This window comes from Peromyscus eremicus, chromosome 12 (genome assembly GCF_949786415.1).
Source record: "Peromyscus eremicus chromosome 12, PerEre_H2_v1, whole genome shotgun sequence".
NCBI lineage: Eukaryota > Metazoa > Chordata > Mammalia > Rodentia > Cricetidae > Peromyscus > Peromyscus eremicus.
Window position 1 is genome coordinate 58837495 of NC_081428.1, and position 14562 is coordinate 58852056.

General features: G+C 49.1%; 1 protein-coding gene across 4 annotated transcripts in view; it reads left to right on the forward strand.

Annotated features, from left to right (window-relative positions):
* Pdia5 (protein disulfide isomerase family A member 5) overlaps nucleotides 1–14562 on the forward strand; it is a 93588-nt gene that overhangs the window by 60777 nt on the left and 18249 nt on the right. For all 4 annotated transcript variants that reach the window (XM_059277104.1, XM_059277106.1, XM_059277105.1 and 1 more), the window contains one exon: nucleotides 4534–4670. In XM_059277104.1, the coding sequence (XP_059133087.1) occupies nucleotides 4534–4670 (137 nt within the window). The remainder of the gene's footprint in view (nucleotides 1–4533; nucleotides 4671–14562) is intronic.

Below are 14562 nucleotides of genomic sequence, written 5' to 3' on the forward strand. Positions count from 1 at the left end.
GCTGCGGTTAGATACAGGAGACCGTGCCTGGCTTTTTATATGGTCCCTGGGGACTGGAACCCAGGTATCCATATTTGCATACTAAGGGACTTTTATCCACTGAACTATCACCCCAGCCCTTTACCTCCTTTTGAGTTCAAGTTATACATGATTATCTAGGAACGTCTGGTTAGTCCTTTGTACATTTACAGGGCATCTCCTGCCCATTGTCTGTCTGGGAGAGCCTGAGAAGCAGCTGTAAAGAGGCCAGTGAGTAATCCATTGTCAAGCAGATAAATATATACTTTTAGTTCTTCTCTCACATTACATCCCAACCATTTTTCCTTTCCTCCTCTCCTCCCAGTCCCTCCCTCCCAATTCCCCTCTCCCCCAGATTCACTTCATCCTCTGTTTCAGAAAAGGGCAGGTCTCCCAGGGATATCAACCAAACATGGCGTATCAGGTTGCAATAAGACCAGGCACCTCCTCTTGTATTAAGCTGGACAAGGCAACACAGTAGGAGGGAAGGGTCCCAAGGGAAGGCAAAGGAGTCAGGACCCCCCTACTCCCACTGTGAGAAGTCCCTTAAGAACACCAAGCTACACAACCGTACGTGCAGAGGACCTAGGTAGACCCACACAGGCTCCCTGGTTGCCGATTCAGTCTCTGTGATCCCATAGCCCCAGGCCTATGAGCCCAGGTTAGTTGATTCTGTGCATTTTCTTGTGGCATCCTCAACCCCTTTGGCTCCTACAGTCCTTCTTCCCCCTCTTCTGTGGGGATCTCTGAGCTCCACCTAATGTTTGGCTGTGTCTCTCTGCATCTGCTCCCATTAGTTTTCCGGCAGATATTTTAAGTTGAAGTTGCTTACCTGGGCTCCTTCGGTCAAAGGCATGACCAAAGGTCCAGGTGCGTTCATCCCCCCCGTTCTGTTGTCTGCTGAGGATAGACTTACACAGTGCTCAGGTATCCTCTCTGGAGCCTCTACTGGTTGGCATTAGTTCTCCTCAGATATACAGAAAATAAACTATGGTTTCTCTTCTCCGAGCAGTCTGAAGTACCATTTTAAATTTTCACTTGTTTATTCTGATTTTTTTGAGACAGGGTCTCACTATGTAATCAACCAGGTTGGCCTGGAACTCACAGACCGTTGCTTGCCTCTGTCTCCTTTAGCCAGGTCTCTCCACTCATTACTCAGTGAGCTTGCATTAGTTGCCTGCTGTCTGTTGGTAGGAAGGACGGAGGGAGCCCCAGGCTGCAGAGCGCCCGCTGCCCGGGGAGGCGGACTGTGAAAAGCACTGCTCAGGGCTCTGTGCACAGCCTTCTGCTGCTTGCTCCTTTTCCAGCACATTCTACAAATGTGCCCCTCCTGCAGTGCTCTCTTGAAAGTAATCCCCCAGTTGTCTGTGGCATGGGTGCTCCTCTGGATGGGTTGCAGTGACACCCCCGTTTTCAGCCCAGCTGCAGCCCCACTTCAAGGGTGCAGCTCCTGTAGCCGAGGTATTTTTTTTTTTTATTTTTAGCTCCTGAAATTGTGCTGATTTCTTTTCCCTGCTTTGTCTTTCCTGTTGTTTTCATTTCGGTGGAATTATACATTCAGAACCAACGAACAGAACCGCCCCGTGGGTTTAGGGTAGTCCCTAAACAGGAAGCTTCTCAGGGTCGTTCTTAATACTCTGCCAGGACTTAGCTTTTGTGTCTCATGTTGATGCTCTCATTGAGTTTTTAAAATTACCTTGATTTTTGTTGTTGTTTTGTTTCTCAAGACAGGGTTTCTCTGTGTAGCCCTAGCTGTCCTGGAACTCACTCTATAGACCGGGCTGGCCTCAAACTCACAGAGATCCACCTGCCTCTGCCTCCCAAGTGCTGGGATTAAAGGTGTGTGCCACCACCGCCCGGCTTACTTTGATTTTTAATAGACTACATTTATATAATTTTTTAAAGATCTAAGATACTTGTATGCATTGAAAAGCCTTCCTTCTGACTTTTCTCCCTTCCTGCTCTCCCTGCCACACCCTAGAGGTATTAATGTTAACTCATTTCTTGTATGGTCTCAACCTCTTTTTCATAGTAGGTTCAAACAAGAACGTTTATCTCCTCTTTTTATACAAGAGCTGGTAATTACAGATTGCTATGTCCATCTGCAGAAGTCTATCCATGCTACTGTGTAAAGAATACTCACTGTTCCTCAGCACTCCATCCTCCACTATAGAGGTGGTTCACGGTGTACCTAACCTGCCCCTACTGATGCATGCTAATTGACCCCTAGTCTCTGCATGGCAAATCGCCTGCTAGAGATAGCTTTTAAAAATTGTCATCATCATCATGATTTTGAAGTACGGTGTCAGTATGTAAACTTGGCTAGCCTGAAACTTGCTGGCCAGGCTGGCCTCAAATTCATAAAGATCTGCCTGCTTCTGCTGGGATTAAAGGTATGTGCTACCACATCTAGCTGGAGTAGATATATACTGTGAAGATGAATTCTCTAATGTAATTGGTGGTGTGAAGGGCTAATGGCTTGAGCCCAAATATAAGAAGATAGATTTCACCAGGCGGTGGCGGCGCACACCTTTAATCCCAGCACTTGGGAGGCAGAGGCAGGCGGATCTCTTTGAGTTCGAGGCCAGCCTGGTCTACAGAGTGAGTTCCAGGACAGGTAAAAGAAGCTAGATTTCATGGAACTGGTGTCTGGCTGGTGATTTCCCAAAGCTTGAGTTTACCACCAGTACCATCTTTACCATCTTGTTATAGAATGTGGGGGTCACAACCTGTGTCCCAAGTCAGGTCTGACCTCCCATCCTCATAAGCCAATTAAAGAGCCAAATCAAAAGTGCAAAGCAACTGGGTATAATAGCACATGCCTTTAATCCTAGCACTTGGGAGGCAGAGGCAGGTGGATTTCTGTGAGTTTGAGGCCAGCCTGGTCTACATAGCGAGATCCAGGACAGCCACTATATAGTGAGATCCTGTCTTGAAAAATAAATAAATAAATAAATAAATAAATAAATAAATAAATAAATAAACAAATAAACAAATAAATAAATAAATAAGTGGAAAGCAGAAAAGGGAGTTTTTTGTTTTTTTCTTCAATGTGGTCCCATTGGGAAGACGGACAAAGGGATCCAGCAAACCCCCAAGTCCATCTTTGGGGTCCTGATGTGAGGTGGATGTTTGAATAGACAGCCACTGGATACTTGTAAGCCATCCTGGTCAAGGTGTGGTCCTGCCCAGTACCTGAGCTTCAGTCTCCATTGTAGAACTGTGTGAAATCTCTTTCAAGGAGACCAGGTCCCCCTCCGGCTGGTCCCCTTTCCTTTTCCCAGCGTGAGATTCCAGAGTTCTCGTTTCTTTGGGGTCCATTGTTTCAAAGCTGATAGTCAGACTGAGAGACTCAAGTATCTCTTTCGAAATCTTCACCTGCCAGACCTGTTACGGTCTGACACTGGTAAACGTGGACCAAAGGCTTTGCCACTTCCTGTTTCTCAAGATCAGTGAGACTGAGGCTACCGGGGCACCTCAGTCCGCAAACCCAACCTGGGCTCCTAGGCTCTGAACCCAGCTTCTGCTTCTGTGGGGTTGGGAGATGGCAAGTCCTGCTGTGTGAGCCGCCTTGCTCTCTGATTAATTCTCCAGCCCCGACTGCTGGAACTCCGAAAGAAACGTTCCCTGCTGTAGACACTTGCAGGCAGGGAACAATGGTTGTCTTTTCACATTTGTCAAACAAAGGGTTTTTTCAAAGCTGCAGTTAAGGTGCTTTGGCAAAGGTGCTCGGCAGTAAAGCAGCAGGGATCTTATGTCACCAGCCATCTCATCCTGGGCAGGAAGTGGGTACCTGGGAGCCTTCCCTCCACATGGCACCAGGAGCTATAGACACCAGCCTGTGGTTCTTTGTGGGCAAATAGGCTCCTAAAAGACCAGGCAGCTGCTGAGGTTTGCAGCTAGTGAGTGATGGAGTAGATGAGGGCTCTGGGGGCGCCCGCCATGTCTGTTCTGAGCCTCGAGATGGATTAGTAAAGTAAAGGAAGATTCTGGCAGGGTTTATACCACCAACCTGGTTTTCCTCAAGCTCAGTGGTCATACCCAGCCCCTTCACAGCTTCTTTCTGCTCAGCCGGGTTTGGTTTTTCCCAGCCCTCTGACTCCGCTCCTTCCTCCTCCTATGCCCTGCCAGTGCGTGGCACAGAGCAGGGCATCCAGCTTCCCCAGAGGGCACTCTGCACCACGGCGCTTCGTTCTCGCCAGCTTGCTGGAAGTTGGCGATCTTTGACAAGGCTAGCAAGCCCTCCAGTTGCTGGGGAAAGAGATTTCCTGAGCTGTCTTAGAAAGCTGTAGCCAACAGCCACCATGCGCACTGGTGTCTGCTAAGTACCTCGCTGCTGCTTTGAGGGGAGATGGGCAGGGCGATCCTTTTCAGTCCAGGACTCTTCCTCCAGGTCCAGTGTGTAAGAGGCCTTGGTGTGGGAGCTAACTAATGTGTGCAGGGGGCTGGATTCTGTGAGGGCTGTTGAGGCCCCAGGGCTTGCTCTGAGCGCTGCCTGTTTTTTTGGTCTTCCAGTCCACAGCCGCCACAGCCCCAGGTCCCCGAGACTCCCTGGGCAGATGAGGGCGGCTCCGTTTATCACCTGACCGATGAAGACTTTGACCAGTTTGTGAAGGAGCACTCCTCTGTCCTCGTCATGTTCCACGCCCCATGTGAGTGGAACTCTGCTGCCCCTGCCTCCCCCTTCCTCAGAAAAGGACACACCGCCGTGGGACTCTTTGGATCGGGGACTTAGTGGGAACTGGCATGGTGCCTGTCCTCAGCTCATGCGCCTGCCTTGTGTCTCCATCGGAACTGCACAGAGGCCCCGATCAGGCCACACGCGTTCCTCGGGAGCACTCAGTGAAGCTCCAGCCCCTGTAGGCCTGAGTGTCCTCCAAGCCAGCAGGGGCTGAGGAGTCGGACCAGGTTCTGCCTAGAGCAATACTGGTCCTCCTTAGGGTGGGAACCATATGGAGAGAGGGCCTGCCCTTGCTCTATAGCTGAGCAGGCAGTGAGGCCAGCATCTAGAGTGCCCCCCTGGTGCTCTCAAGAGTGTCTGGAAGGCATGTAGAATCTTTCTGAGCCCCCGTCCTCTCTGCACTGTGGAGAACAGAAAGCTGATGACGACGATTAGGCTTCAGGAGGAGAGGGCCGTCCTGGGAGGGAGAGCAAGGTCACGTGAGAGCAAAAGATGGCAGCCCTGCATGGAGCTTCCAGGCGCCTCTGGGAAGGGCTGGCCACTCCCAATTGGAGATGAGCTGCGGGGGCCTGGGACAAGATCTGCGCATGTGCGGCCCTTTGCGCTCTTCGCCTCCTGCCAGTTTGTGGAGTGATGATAAGGGGGGAAAAAAAAGCAAGAATGCCGTGCTTCACAGATGAGTACCAGAGGCCGGGTGTCACCGTGTGTGAGAGGGACAGAAGATGTAGAGCCAGAGAGACACACTCCACGAGGAGGGGGGTGCACAACTGATTAAGCCCGTCAGCGGAAGGTCCTTACGCTAACAGAGTGGCTTCAGAAGGGTCATCTCCCATCTCACCCGCGGTGCCACTGAGCGGGTGTGATTGGCACCGCCTTGCAAACAAGATTGGCACAGATTGCCCATTGCTTTCGAGTCCTATGCTGCTCCAGTCTTTGGTGGCCACTCAGTGGAGGTGAGGGTGGGGTACAAGGTCTAGCTTGACCCCTTGGGGAGCTGCTACTACGAATCTCCCCCCTTTTTTTCCTGAAAAAGTGCTGAATTCTTGGGAATCCAGAGGAAAAGCACTTCTTTCTTTCTTTCTTTTTCTTTTTCTTTTCTTTTTCTTTTTTTTTTTTTTTTTTTTTTTGTTGTTGTTGTTGTTGTTGTTTTTTCGAGACAGGGTTTCTCTGTGTAGCTTTGCTCCTTTCCTGGAACTCACTCTGTAGCCCAGGCTGGCCTCGAACTCACAGAGATCCGACTGCCTCTGCCTCCCGAGTGCTGGGATTAAAGGCATGCGCCACCACCGCCCAGCAGAAAAGCACTTCTTATGTTTTGTTTCTAGTTCTAGAAAACAGACAAAGAGTTCAAAAACATATTTTTTTTTCAAAGACTCTTCAGACTTGTGATTACGACCTGCTGATTAGGGACAGTGTCAGAGGAGCAAAGTAAGATGGCACACGTCTGTGATGCCAGCCCTGGAGGTGGGAGAACCACTGTGAGTCTGAGGCCAGCCCAGGCTACAGAGTGAGACCTTACCTCACAAACAAAGCACAGAAGGTTAATACCAGGGCCTGTGGAGTGTGGCGTTCTCCAGGTCTGGGGGTGGTGGGTCTTACTTACGGGTATCCCCAAGGTTAGCGACACATGACAGACGCCCACCGCCTGGACAGCAGGCAGCACTGTACCCACCGTCACCCACCTCCAAGCTAAACTATGCTTTCCTGGCCCATCTCAGAGTTGTGGATGGAAGCCAGGCTTGCAGGAAGTTATTATGTTGGACCCAGAGCCGAAGTCACTCTGCTTGCATCTCCATCCTAGCTGTAGAGGCGGATGCTGGTGGATGCCCCGGCATGTGCTCCTTCAGGAGTGCTCACTCATGCCCTGTCCGTTTATGTGCCGGCACATGTGTTTATCCCCGCTTTCCTGCAGAGTGAGGGGTCCAAGCCACAGCATGAGGTTCACTTCTGGATGAACTGCCTGCTGATATGTCTCCCCTTAGATGGCAGTGGTTCCGCTCCAAATGCTGTGCTCTCTAGACCCTCTGTCCTGAGAAGGGCTGAAGCCTCTTGGTGTAAAGGGAACCAGAGCTCAGGGTGGGATCCACAGGAGCACTCTTCGTTGCTTGGATTTGTACTTCGAGCCAGAGTGTTCTCCAAACCCCGTCAAGAGGCTAGAGGCCTGCAGAGCAAGAGAGGTGAATCCTGAAAGTCATAATATTTCAGGTGTCAGTCCCAGGCCCGGTAGAGAGTGGCTGGGAAACAGACCCCCTTGAAGATTAAGGAAAAGGAAATTGGAATCTGTCGGCGTAGCAAACCATGACTCTGCTGAGGATTGCTGGCCATGCTTGACTTGGTTCCTGGGCAGGGCTACGGGATCAGAGAGTGAGCATGCTTTTCTTTTACGGAGACAGTCAACAGGTGAATTGCTGTTCTGCCTGTGATAGGGAGAGCAGGACAGGATGCTGCCACCTGGGGGAAACATCCTCATCCCCGCCTTGTCTGGGCCTGTCTGGAGAACGTATACTTAGTTGTAATCAGTAACTAAAAACCAAGTTACCAGCATCAAGGCAGATTTCAGAGTTGCCAGGTTTATAACTGAGTAAAGAATGTCGCCTCCTGCCCATGTGTGATCAAGCACATCCGGTGCAGATGGGTCGAACAAACTTGTTTAGGGGAGTGAAAACTTGTCTCCCACAAACAATAGCCGCCAGCATTTCAGGAACTACCTGCCTTTGGGCAAGGGGCTTGCAGATCAGAGGCATTTTTGTTTCATGGATGGCTAAGGCATAGTAATTAAAACTTAAAATGTAACTTTGGCTGTCACAGTATATTGTCAGTCCTCTGTCATCGCACTGACCTTGAAACCTTTTTGGGTCCCCAGCTTCTTTTTGCCTCAGCTTGCCCAGTGGCTTGACAGTTTTCCTTCGCTCTCTCCCAGTAAGCCATACACTCCCTGGTACAGCTGATGCCTGGGTCGTCTCCGGATGTCTTAATTAAGTATAGGCCGCACCTATTGAGACCCTCTGCCTAGACTAGCTGCAGTCACCCGGTTTACAACCATATTCGTCCCCTGGGCCTTGCTCTCCAGGAGCTAGGCTGAGCCTCCTGGGGAGGACAGTGCAGATGTCCGTGAAGGGCTGAGAGAGAGAGAGAGGTATGGGCGCATGGGTTGTGTTGTGTGCGGCGGGGCCCGGGCTTTGCAGCCCTAGAGTGAGCTCTCCTCCTCTGTCAGCTAAGCCTTGTGCCTGACCTCCCTGGGGCCCTCCGTGAGGGGCTTGGCATGAATGCTGCATCGTGGGAGACTGTAGCTCTAGGCCCCTTTCAGCCCCTCAGGGAACAGAAACAGGGTCTGTAAAAAGCATGTCCGCAGGTACTGGTTATTGCCACTCTAGTACCTTTTTTTATTCCTGCCACGTACTGTGCAAGAAATCAGATGGCTGTCACTCACTTTCTCTTGTTGATGTTTTCTTCTTCCTTCCTTCTTTTCTTTCCTTTTCTTCTTTTTTTAAATTTTTGTATGCATTGGTATTTGACCTTCGTGTCTTTGTGAGGGAGTCGGACCCGCTGGGACTGGAATTACAGACAGTTGTGAGCTGCCATCTGGTTGCTGGGGATTGAACCCGGGTCCTCTGGAAGGACAGCCAGTGCTCTTAACTGCTGAGCCATCTCTCCAGCCCCTCTCCTCCTTCTTCTTCTTCTTTTTTTTTTTTTAAAGATAGAGCCCAAGCTAGTCTCAAACCTCAATGTAGCCAAGGATGACCTTGGACTTCTCATCTTCCCATCTCCATCTGTCAGGTGCTAACATTCCAGGCATATGCTACCATGCCTGGTTTTACAGTTCTGGGGGTCAAACCCAGGGCTTTGTGTGTGCCAGTCAAGCACGCCCAGGTGAGCCCCATCTCCCGGCCCCTTGGTTGGTTTCTCTGCCTCTCCTGGAATGCCCGGGGGAGAGTACCGCCACTGTATGGAGAAATATACATGACCGAGAAAAAGCAAAGCTACCTCCAGTCCATTTCCAGAGGTGGCCACTCCATTTGGAGGCATCATTTCCCTTCCCTTTCCTGTTTTTGTTTTTGTCTTTTTCCCTCTTTTTAAAATAAAAATGTTTATATTTATTTTATATGTATGTTTGGCCTGCATGTATGTATGTGCACTATATGCATGCCTGATACCTGGGGAGGCCAGAAGAGGATGTTGGATCCTCTGATACTGGAGTTATAGACAGTTGTGAGCCACCATGTGGGTGCTGGGGACTAAACCTGGGTCCTCTGCAAAGACAACGGGTGGTCTTCACCACCTAGTCATGGCTCCAGCCCCCTTTCCCTTGCTCTTAATGTCTTTAAGTGAGCATGTAGTAAAACTGGCCTTTTTGTCGACATGTGTGTAGATTTGTGCAACCATCGTGCCCTAAAGCCTGCTGCTGCTTTTCTAATTATACAAATAATTTCAGAATAGTAAGATTGTTGTTAGCGGTGCAGAGGTCAAGGTCTGGGTAAGAATCCAGTGGAAACAGTGGGAAGCCCCCTCTCCCAGGCCCACCATCCACCCCAGGGTTAGACACTACTGATGTCAGCATCTACATTTCTTTCTGTAGTACCTCGTCTACATATGGGAATTTTCTTTCCTCCTCCTCCCCCTCCACCCCCTCCGACTTCCTCCACCTCCTCCTCCTGTTTTAATATGAGCAGGGACATTCTTTATCCGTTTTCCTGTGCTTTGATTTTTCACTCAGCAGTAGGTTCTGATGTTTTCACGTCGATGTAAGTGTTGACATATAAATCTAACTACTGCATAGTGTGTTATAATTTGAATATGCCACTACTTTGAAACAAATACCCCGTTGATAGACATTTGTCCTCAGTTTTTCACTATTCAAACAATACAGGAAACATTTCTAGACATATATTGGGAGCCATGTCTAAAAGTTTAGGATTAATTGCCAACATGAACTTACTTGCCATGGATGGTCTTGTTGTTTTGGAACTTCTCTAGGTAACCCAGAAATTTTCCATGTGTTGCAGAGTCAGTACCCTGGCAACCTTGGTGTTATGGTTTGTGGTAGCTTGAATGAGAATGTCCTCTATAGGCCTAGATGTGGTCAGCATGGTCCTCAGTTGGTAGGTTTAGGAGGTGTGGCCTTGCTAGAGGAAGTATGTCACTGGAGGTGGGGCTTTGAGGTTTTAAAAGCCACTCACCGCTCCCAGTTTGCTCTTTGCTTCCTGCATGTGGTTTGAAAGCTGAGCTCTCTGCTGTGCGAGCTGCCATGCCTGCCTGCTCTCTCCCTTCCTCCCCTTGGTGGTGATGGACTCTGACTGTCTGGAACCGGAGCCCAAATAAACCCTTCCTTCTGTAAGTTGCCTTGGTCGTGCTGTTTTATCACAGCAATAGAAAAGTAGCTAAGACATGGATTGTGTCTGAAATGTCCCTTACAACCTCATGTTTTGAATGCATGTTCCCCAACTTTTGGCACTGTTTAGGGGAGGCTGTGGAACCTTTAGGAGGTTGGGGTATAGCAGGCAGAAACAAGCCACTGTGGGTGAGCTTTTGAAAGTTACCATCAGGTCCTGCATCCTGGTCCATCATGATGTGAACGGCCTCCTTCCTGCATTCCCACTGCCATCCTTGAAGGAGCTCAGCCACGCCTTCCCTGCCATAGTGGACCAAAATTCTTGAAAACCGTGAACCAAAAGAAATCTTCCCTCCCTTAGGTTGTTTTCTGTCACACGCTGAGGTCATTGCTGCAGAAGTAACGGATGTACACAGATACCGGCAGCTTTGCTTACCTGAAGCTCTCCTAACACCAAAGAAACAAAACATCCTTTCCTGCAGTAACCTGCTGCGTTAGCCAGCTTTCATCACTGAAAACATTCCTAAGAAAACCAGATGAAAATGAGGAGAGACTTATTTTTGGCTCACGGTTTCAAGGGTATTAGTCCATGGTCACTTAGCCCAGTTGCCTTTGGGCCTTTGTCAAAACAGGACATCATAGCAGGGTATACGTGGTGGAGGAGGCCACGGTAGTCTGAGAAAGCAGAGAAGGGAAGGGACTGTGTCCTCAAAGGGGAGAGTGGAAACCTCCAGGGACCTTCTTCCCTCCAGCAGTTTCTACACCTCCCAACAACACCATGGGCTTGACACATGAGCTTTGAGGGGAGGCCTCTAATCAGACTCTTTGCCCACTTCCCTCTGGCCTTTTACCCAGAGCTCTGTCTGGTATTAGTCTTTATCTGTTTGTGTGTCGGCCCTGTCCCCCATCTCCGCCCCTGTCCCCCATCTCCTCCCCCCGCATCTCTGATGCTCTCTTAGTCTCTAGCTTGCTTTAGCTTTGCTTGTGGGCTCTTCTCCTCCTATAAAGCTTTGTGCTTTTGTAGCCACGTTGTAGTAGTTACTGAGTAATTGCTATGGATCAGGTGTTATTTTTGGAGATATAATTACTTTGTTTCATCTTTACAACAAATCTTGTATCATTATTCCAGTTTTAAAAAAAGGAGGGTACCTACCGGCAGGCCTGCGAACTTGCCCAAGGTCATACGGCCAAACCAGTACAGTCTGGATTAAAATTAACCCAGGCAGTCCTGGGAGCCACACCTCAGCACTAGGCCATTCCGCCAGTCTGCCTTCCCTGTCATCATTTTCTGTTGTGCTGAGCAAATCCACCTCAGAATTGTTTTGCATTTCATTCTCTTCTTCTAAACTTTTCTTGTTTTGTTTTGTTTTGTCTTGTTTGTTTGTTTGTTTGTTTGTTTTTTGAGGTTTTTTTTTTTTGGCCAGGTGAAAGGACTTTACCTCCCCCCCCTCCTTTTTTTTTTAATCTATGCATCCTTTTCATTTACATTGTCTTGATATTTTCTTATGTTACTAAAAACACCTTTTTGTGCATGCTTTTGGTGGCCACATGATGTTCCATCATAGAATTGCACTGTAAATTGCTTAACCAGTGACATAATGTTGAAACTTTGAGTTGTTTACTGAATTTTCCATTATAAGTCACACTGCCCGAGAACGCTTCCATGCATAAATATTTATCCACATGTCAGATTATTTCCTCAGGATTGAAACCTGCAAATAAAATTTTAAAAGCTTGTTATCCACATTTTACAGTAACATAAAAGATGGGGAGACCTCTGCAGGATGAAGGGCTGTGATAAATAGAAGTGTCCATCAGGGTGTGACTCAGTCCCAAGGGATCAGCGCCCCCCGCTTTGGCCCTTGACGGTTCCCAAACATCAGCAATTCTACCTGCATTAGTAGGAAACCCTCTGAAGTGAGCTACCAGGGAGTTTTACAGATGAATTTGACCTCCTGGAAGATTCGGCTTTCAGCATCCAGGGAGGCCCGTGGCTAGTCTATAATATAGCTGTCAGTAGAGGTGAATTCAATATAATCCAGAGGAGGTTGAGGGCTCTGGGGTAACAGAGGCCAGCATCCCTGGAGCTAGAGAAGAATGGGATAGAGGTGTTAGTGTCAGAATTCTGTGGATCATGGAGTTAGCAGCTAGCACACTTACACCGATAATAAAAAAAAAAATACCCAACAAGGAAGTTGGGCCGTAAAACTTAATGGCCTGTCAAATCACAGTGAGGACACTAGCAGCAGGCCAGAGCCCTACTCCCCACATCTAAGGCTCCTGACTGTCCTGCAGCTCACATAGCAAGGGACACACAGAAGGAGGTTGGGACTTGGGGCAGCACAGATACTGTGTATCACCACAGCTCCCCCAAACAGATGTTGTTAAGGAGGAAGACGTTACTCAGCCAGACCTTTCCCCTCCTCTGGACCTTCATGGGCCTCTCATCATAAACTCTGTCTGAAGAAGTTTAGTGCCTAGCCTCGGGATCTCATTCGAAAAGCAGAGGATGCTAGAATGGACAACCTAATGATTTCCAGTGAGCTCTATCATAGGTCTGAGACATGCTAGACCAGCATCTAGAAGGCTGGTGATCGCTGGAGACAGTAGTCAAGACTGGGAACAGTAGGGTGAGGCCCCTTTGGGTTAAGAGTAAGATTGGAATTTGAGCAGAAGCCTAAGAAGGGTTACACATAAACTGGGGTGGGGGGTGTTAGTATTTGAGGTGAGGAGGGAACACATTCAAGGGTCCTGAGGTAGAAGTAAGCTTATGTGATAGAGAGACTATAGCGTGAAGGTTGGGAGGAAGTGAGCTGAGCCGAGGCTGATGGGCAGGTGGGAGCCAGATGGTGCTGGGCTTGTGGTGATGATAAGGAGCTTAGATTTTAGTCTACCACCTGTGGCGGAAAGCCCTTGGAAAGTTTTAAGCAAGGGGATGTGATATGATTTATATTGTGAAAAGAGACCCTAGCTGCTCATAAATATCAGGAGATAGCACTGATCCGTCACAAGGCAACCTAAAATTAAATGCCGTGGGAATATCTGAGTAAGAAGTATTTTATGACCAGAAGAAAAACAGCTCCGTCAATAGAGCTGACGTGAACTGGAAAGACTCAAAGTGGGGCCCAAAGCAGGGAGGGGGGACCACAGGGGTAGTCTGGAGGGATGCTGTCTTATCCATCAGGGTGGGGCTGTGATGAGGAGGGGGACCCTGAGGGGACTTACCATTTCATCTCCTAGAGCCACAAGCTCTGACAGTAAAAGGGACCCACTGATCTCTGTCATTTGTCTCGTGGGGCTGCTGGGATAGTTTTAAATGGTTGTGTACAGAAAACAAACTCCTCCTAACTCAGCCCCGAGAGACAAGGCTGGAAGTTACAAGAGAGAGCCGTCCATGTGAGCAGAAGAATCTAGAGGTTTTTAGCTGTCTTCATGCCCAACACAAGCACTGTGGCTGATCACAGCTCCTCTGCCCAGTGAGCCAATTCTCAGTCTCTGAGCCTGCCTCTGGCCCTCTGTTGATAGAAGCTGGCAGGTGGTATTGAGCCCATTTTCCACCCCAGCAGGGCAGTGGCATCAAAGGACAGAAACTTGATAAAGGCGTGAAGGGAGTGTAAGGTGCATTCCCTCATCCTCAAGGATCCTGCCGCATCAACTAGGACATTTAGAAAGAAGCGGTCATTTTCCGTTAGTAGGATTTCCTGTTTTCCATCCACTGACCTCTGTGGCAATCCCACTGTCCAGGCCCTACCAACAGTGTCACCCACAGCATGTTCGGGGGACAGAGTGTTGGGGGACCTTTTCTGAGCTAGCTTGTTTCTGGAAATGCAAGTTTAGGCCTCTGCAGTGGTCACTCCCTGCCTTCTCTCTAGGCCAGGCTGAATTCTGGGGTGACAGACCCAGCCCCCAACAGCAGGGGTGTCTCTGGACTTGCTTTTTTCCAAGGCTTCTTATACAGGTGAAATCACTCTGCCTACTGAGAGGAGGTCGGCCTCAGGCAGGAGAATGGAGTGGACTTTGAGCAGGGCATAGGAAGCATAGGGCTGGAGGTAGCCCTGTGCAGTCCCTGTAAGCACTGTAGAACGTCATCATCCTGACCATAAACCCCAAAGGATTTCTTCTTCTCTTTTTAATTCAAGCCAATGACTTTAAATCATAATGTATTTCACGCTAAGCCAGCAGAACCTCCCATAGACTATCCTCTTTTGCTTCTAACATATTTTTGAGGATGGAAGGTTACCCGAGCCTGGGCATCTGTAGGGCCCCCCACCTTCCTCCACCCACCTCTTATGGGAAAGGGACCACTTCAGCCTCCTAACCATTTAGTCTAGGACATGAGTTCTTGGGGCCCAGTGCCGAGACCTGGGTGGGATCCCTTAGAAGTTACTCATGAATTTGGAGGTAGATGCATCAGCGGGGAAGGCCTTGTAGTGGAGTCTTTAGCACCCCAGACTCAGCCTCCAAGGCTGCCTCTTCTCCCTCCTACGGCTGAGACAGCTGTCTGGAAAGAGAGGCTAGCTCGGAGTCCCCAGCTGAT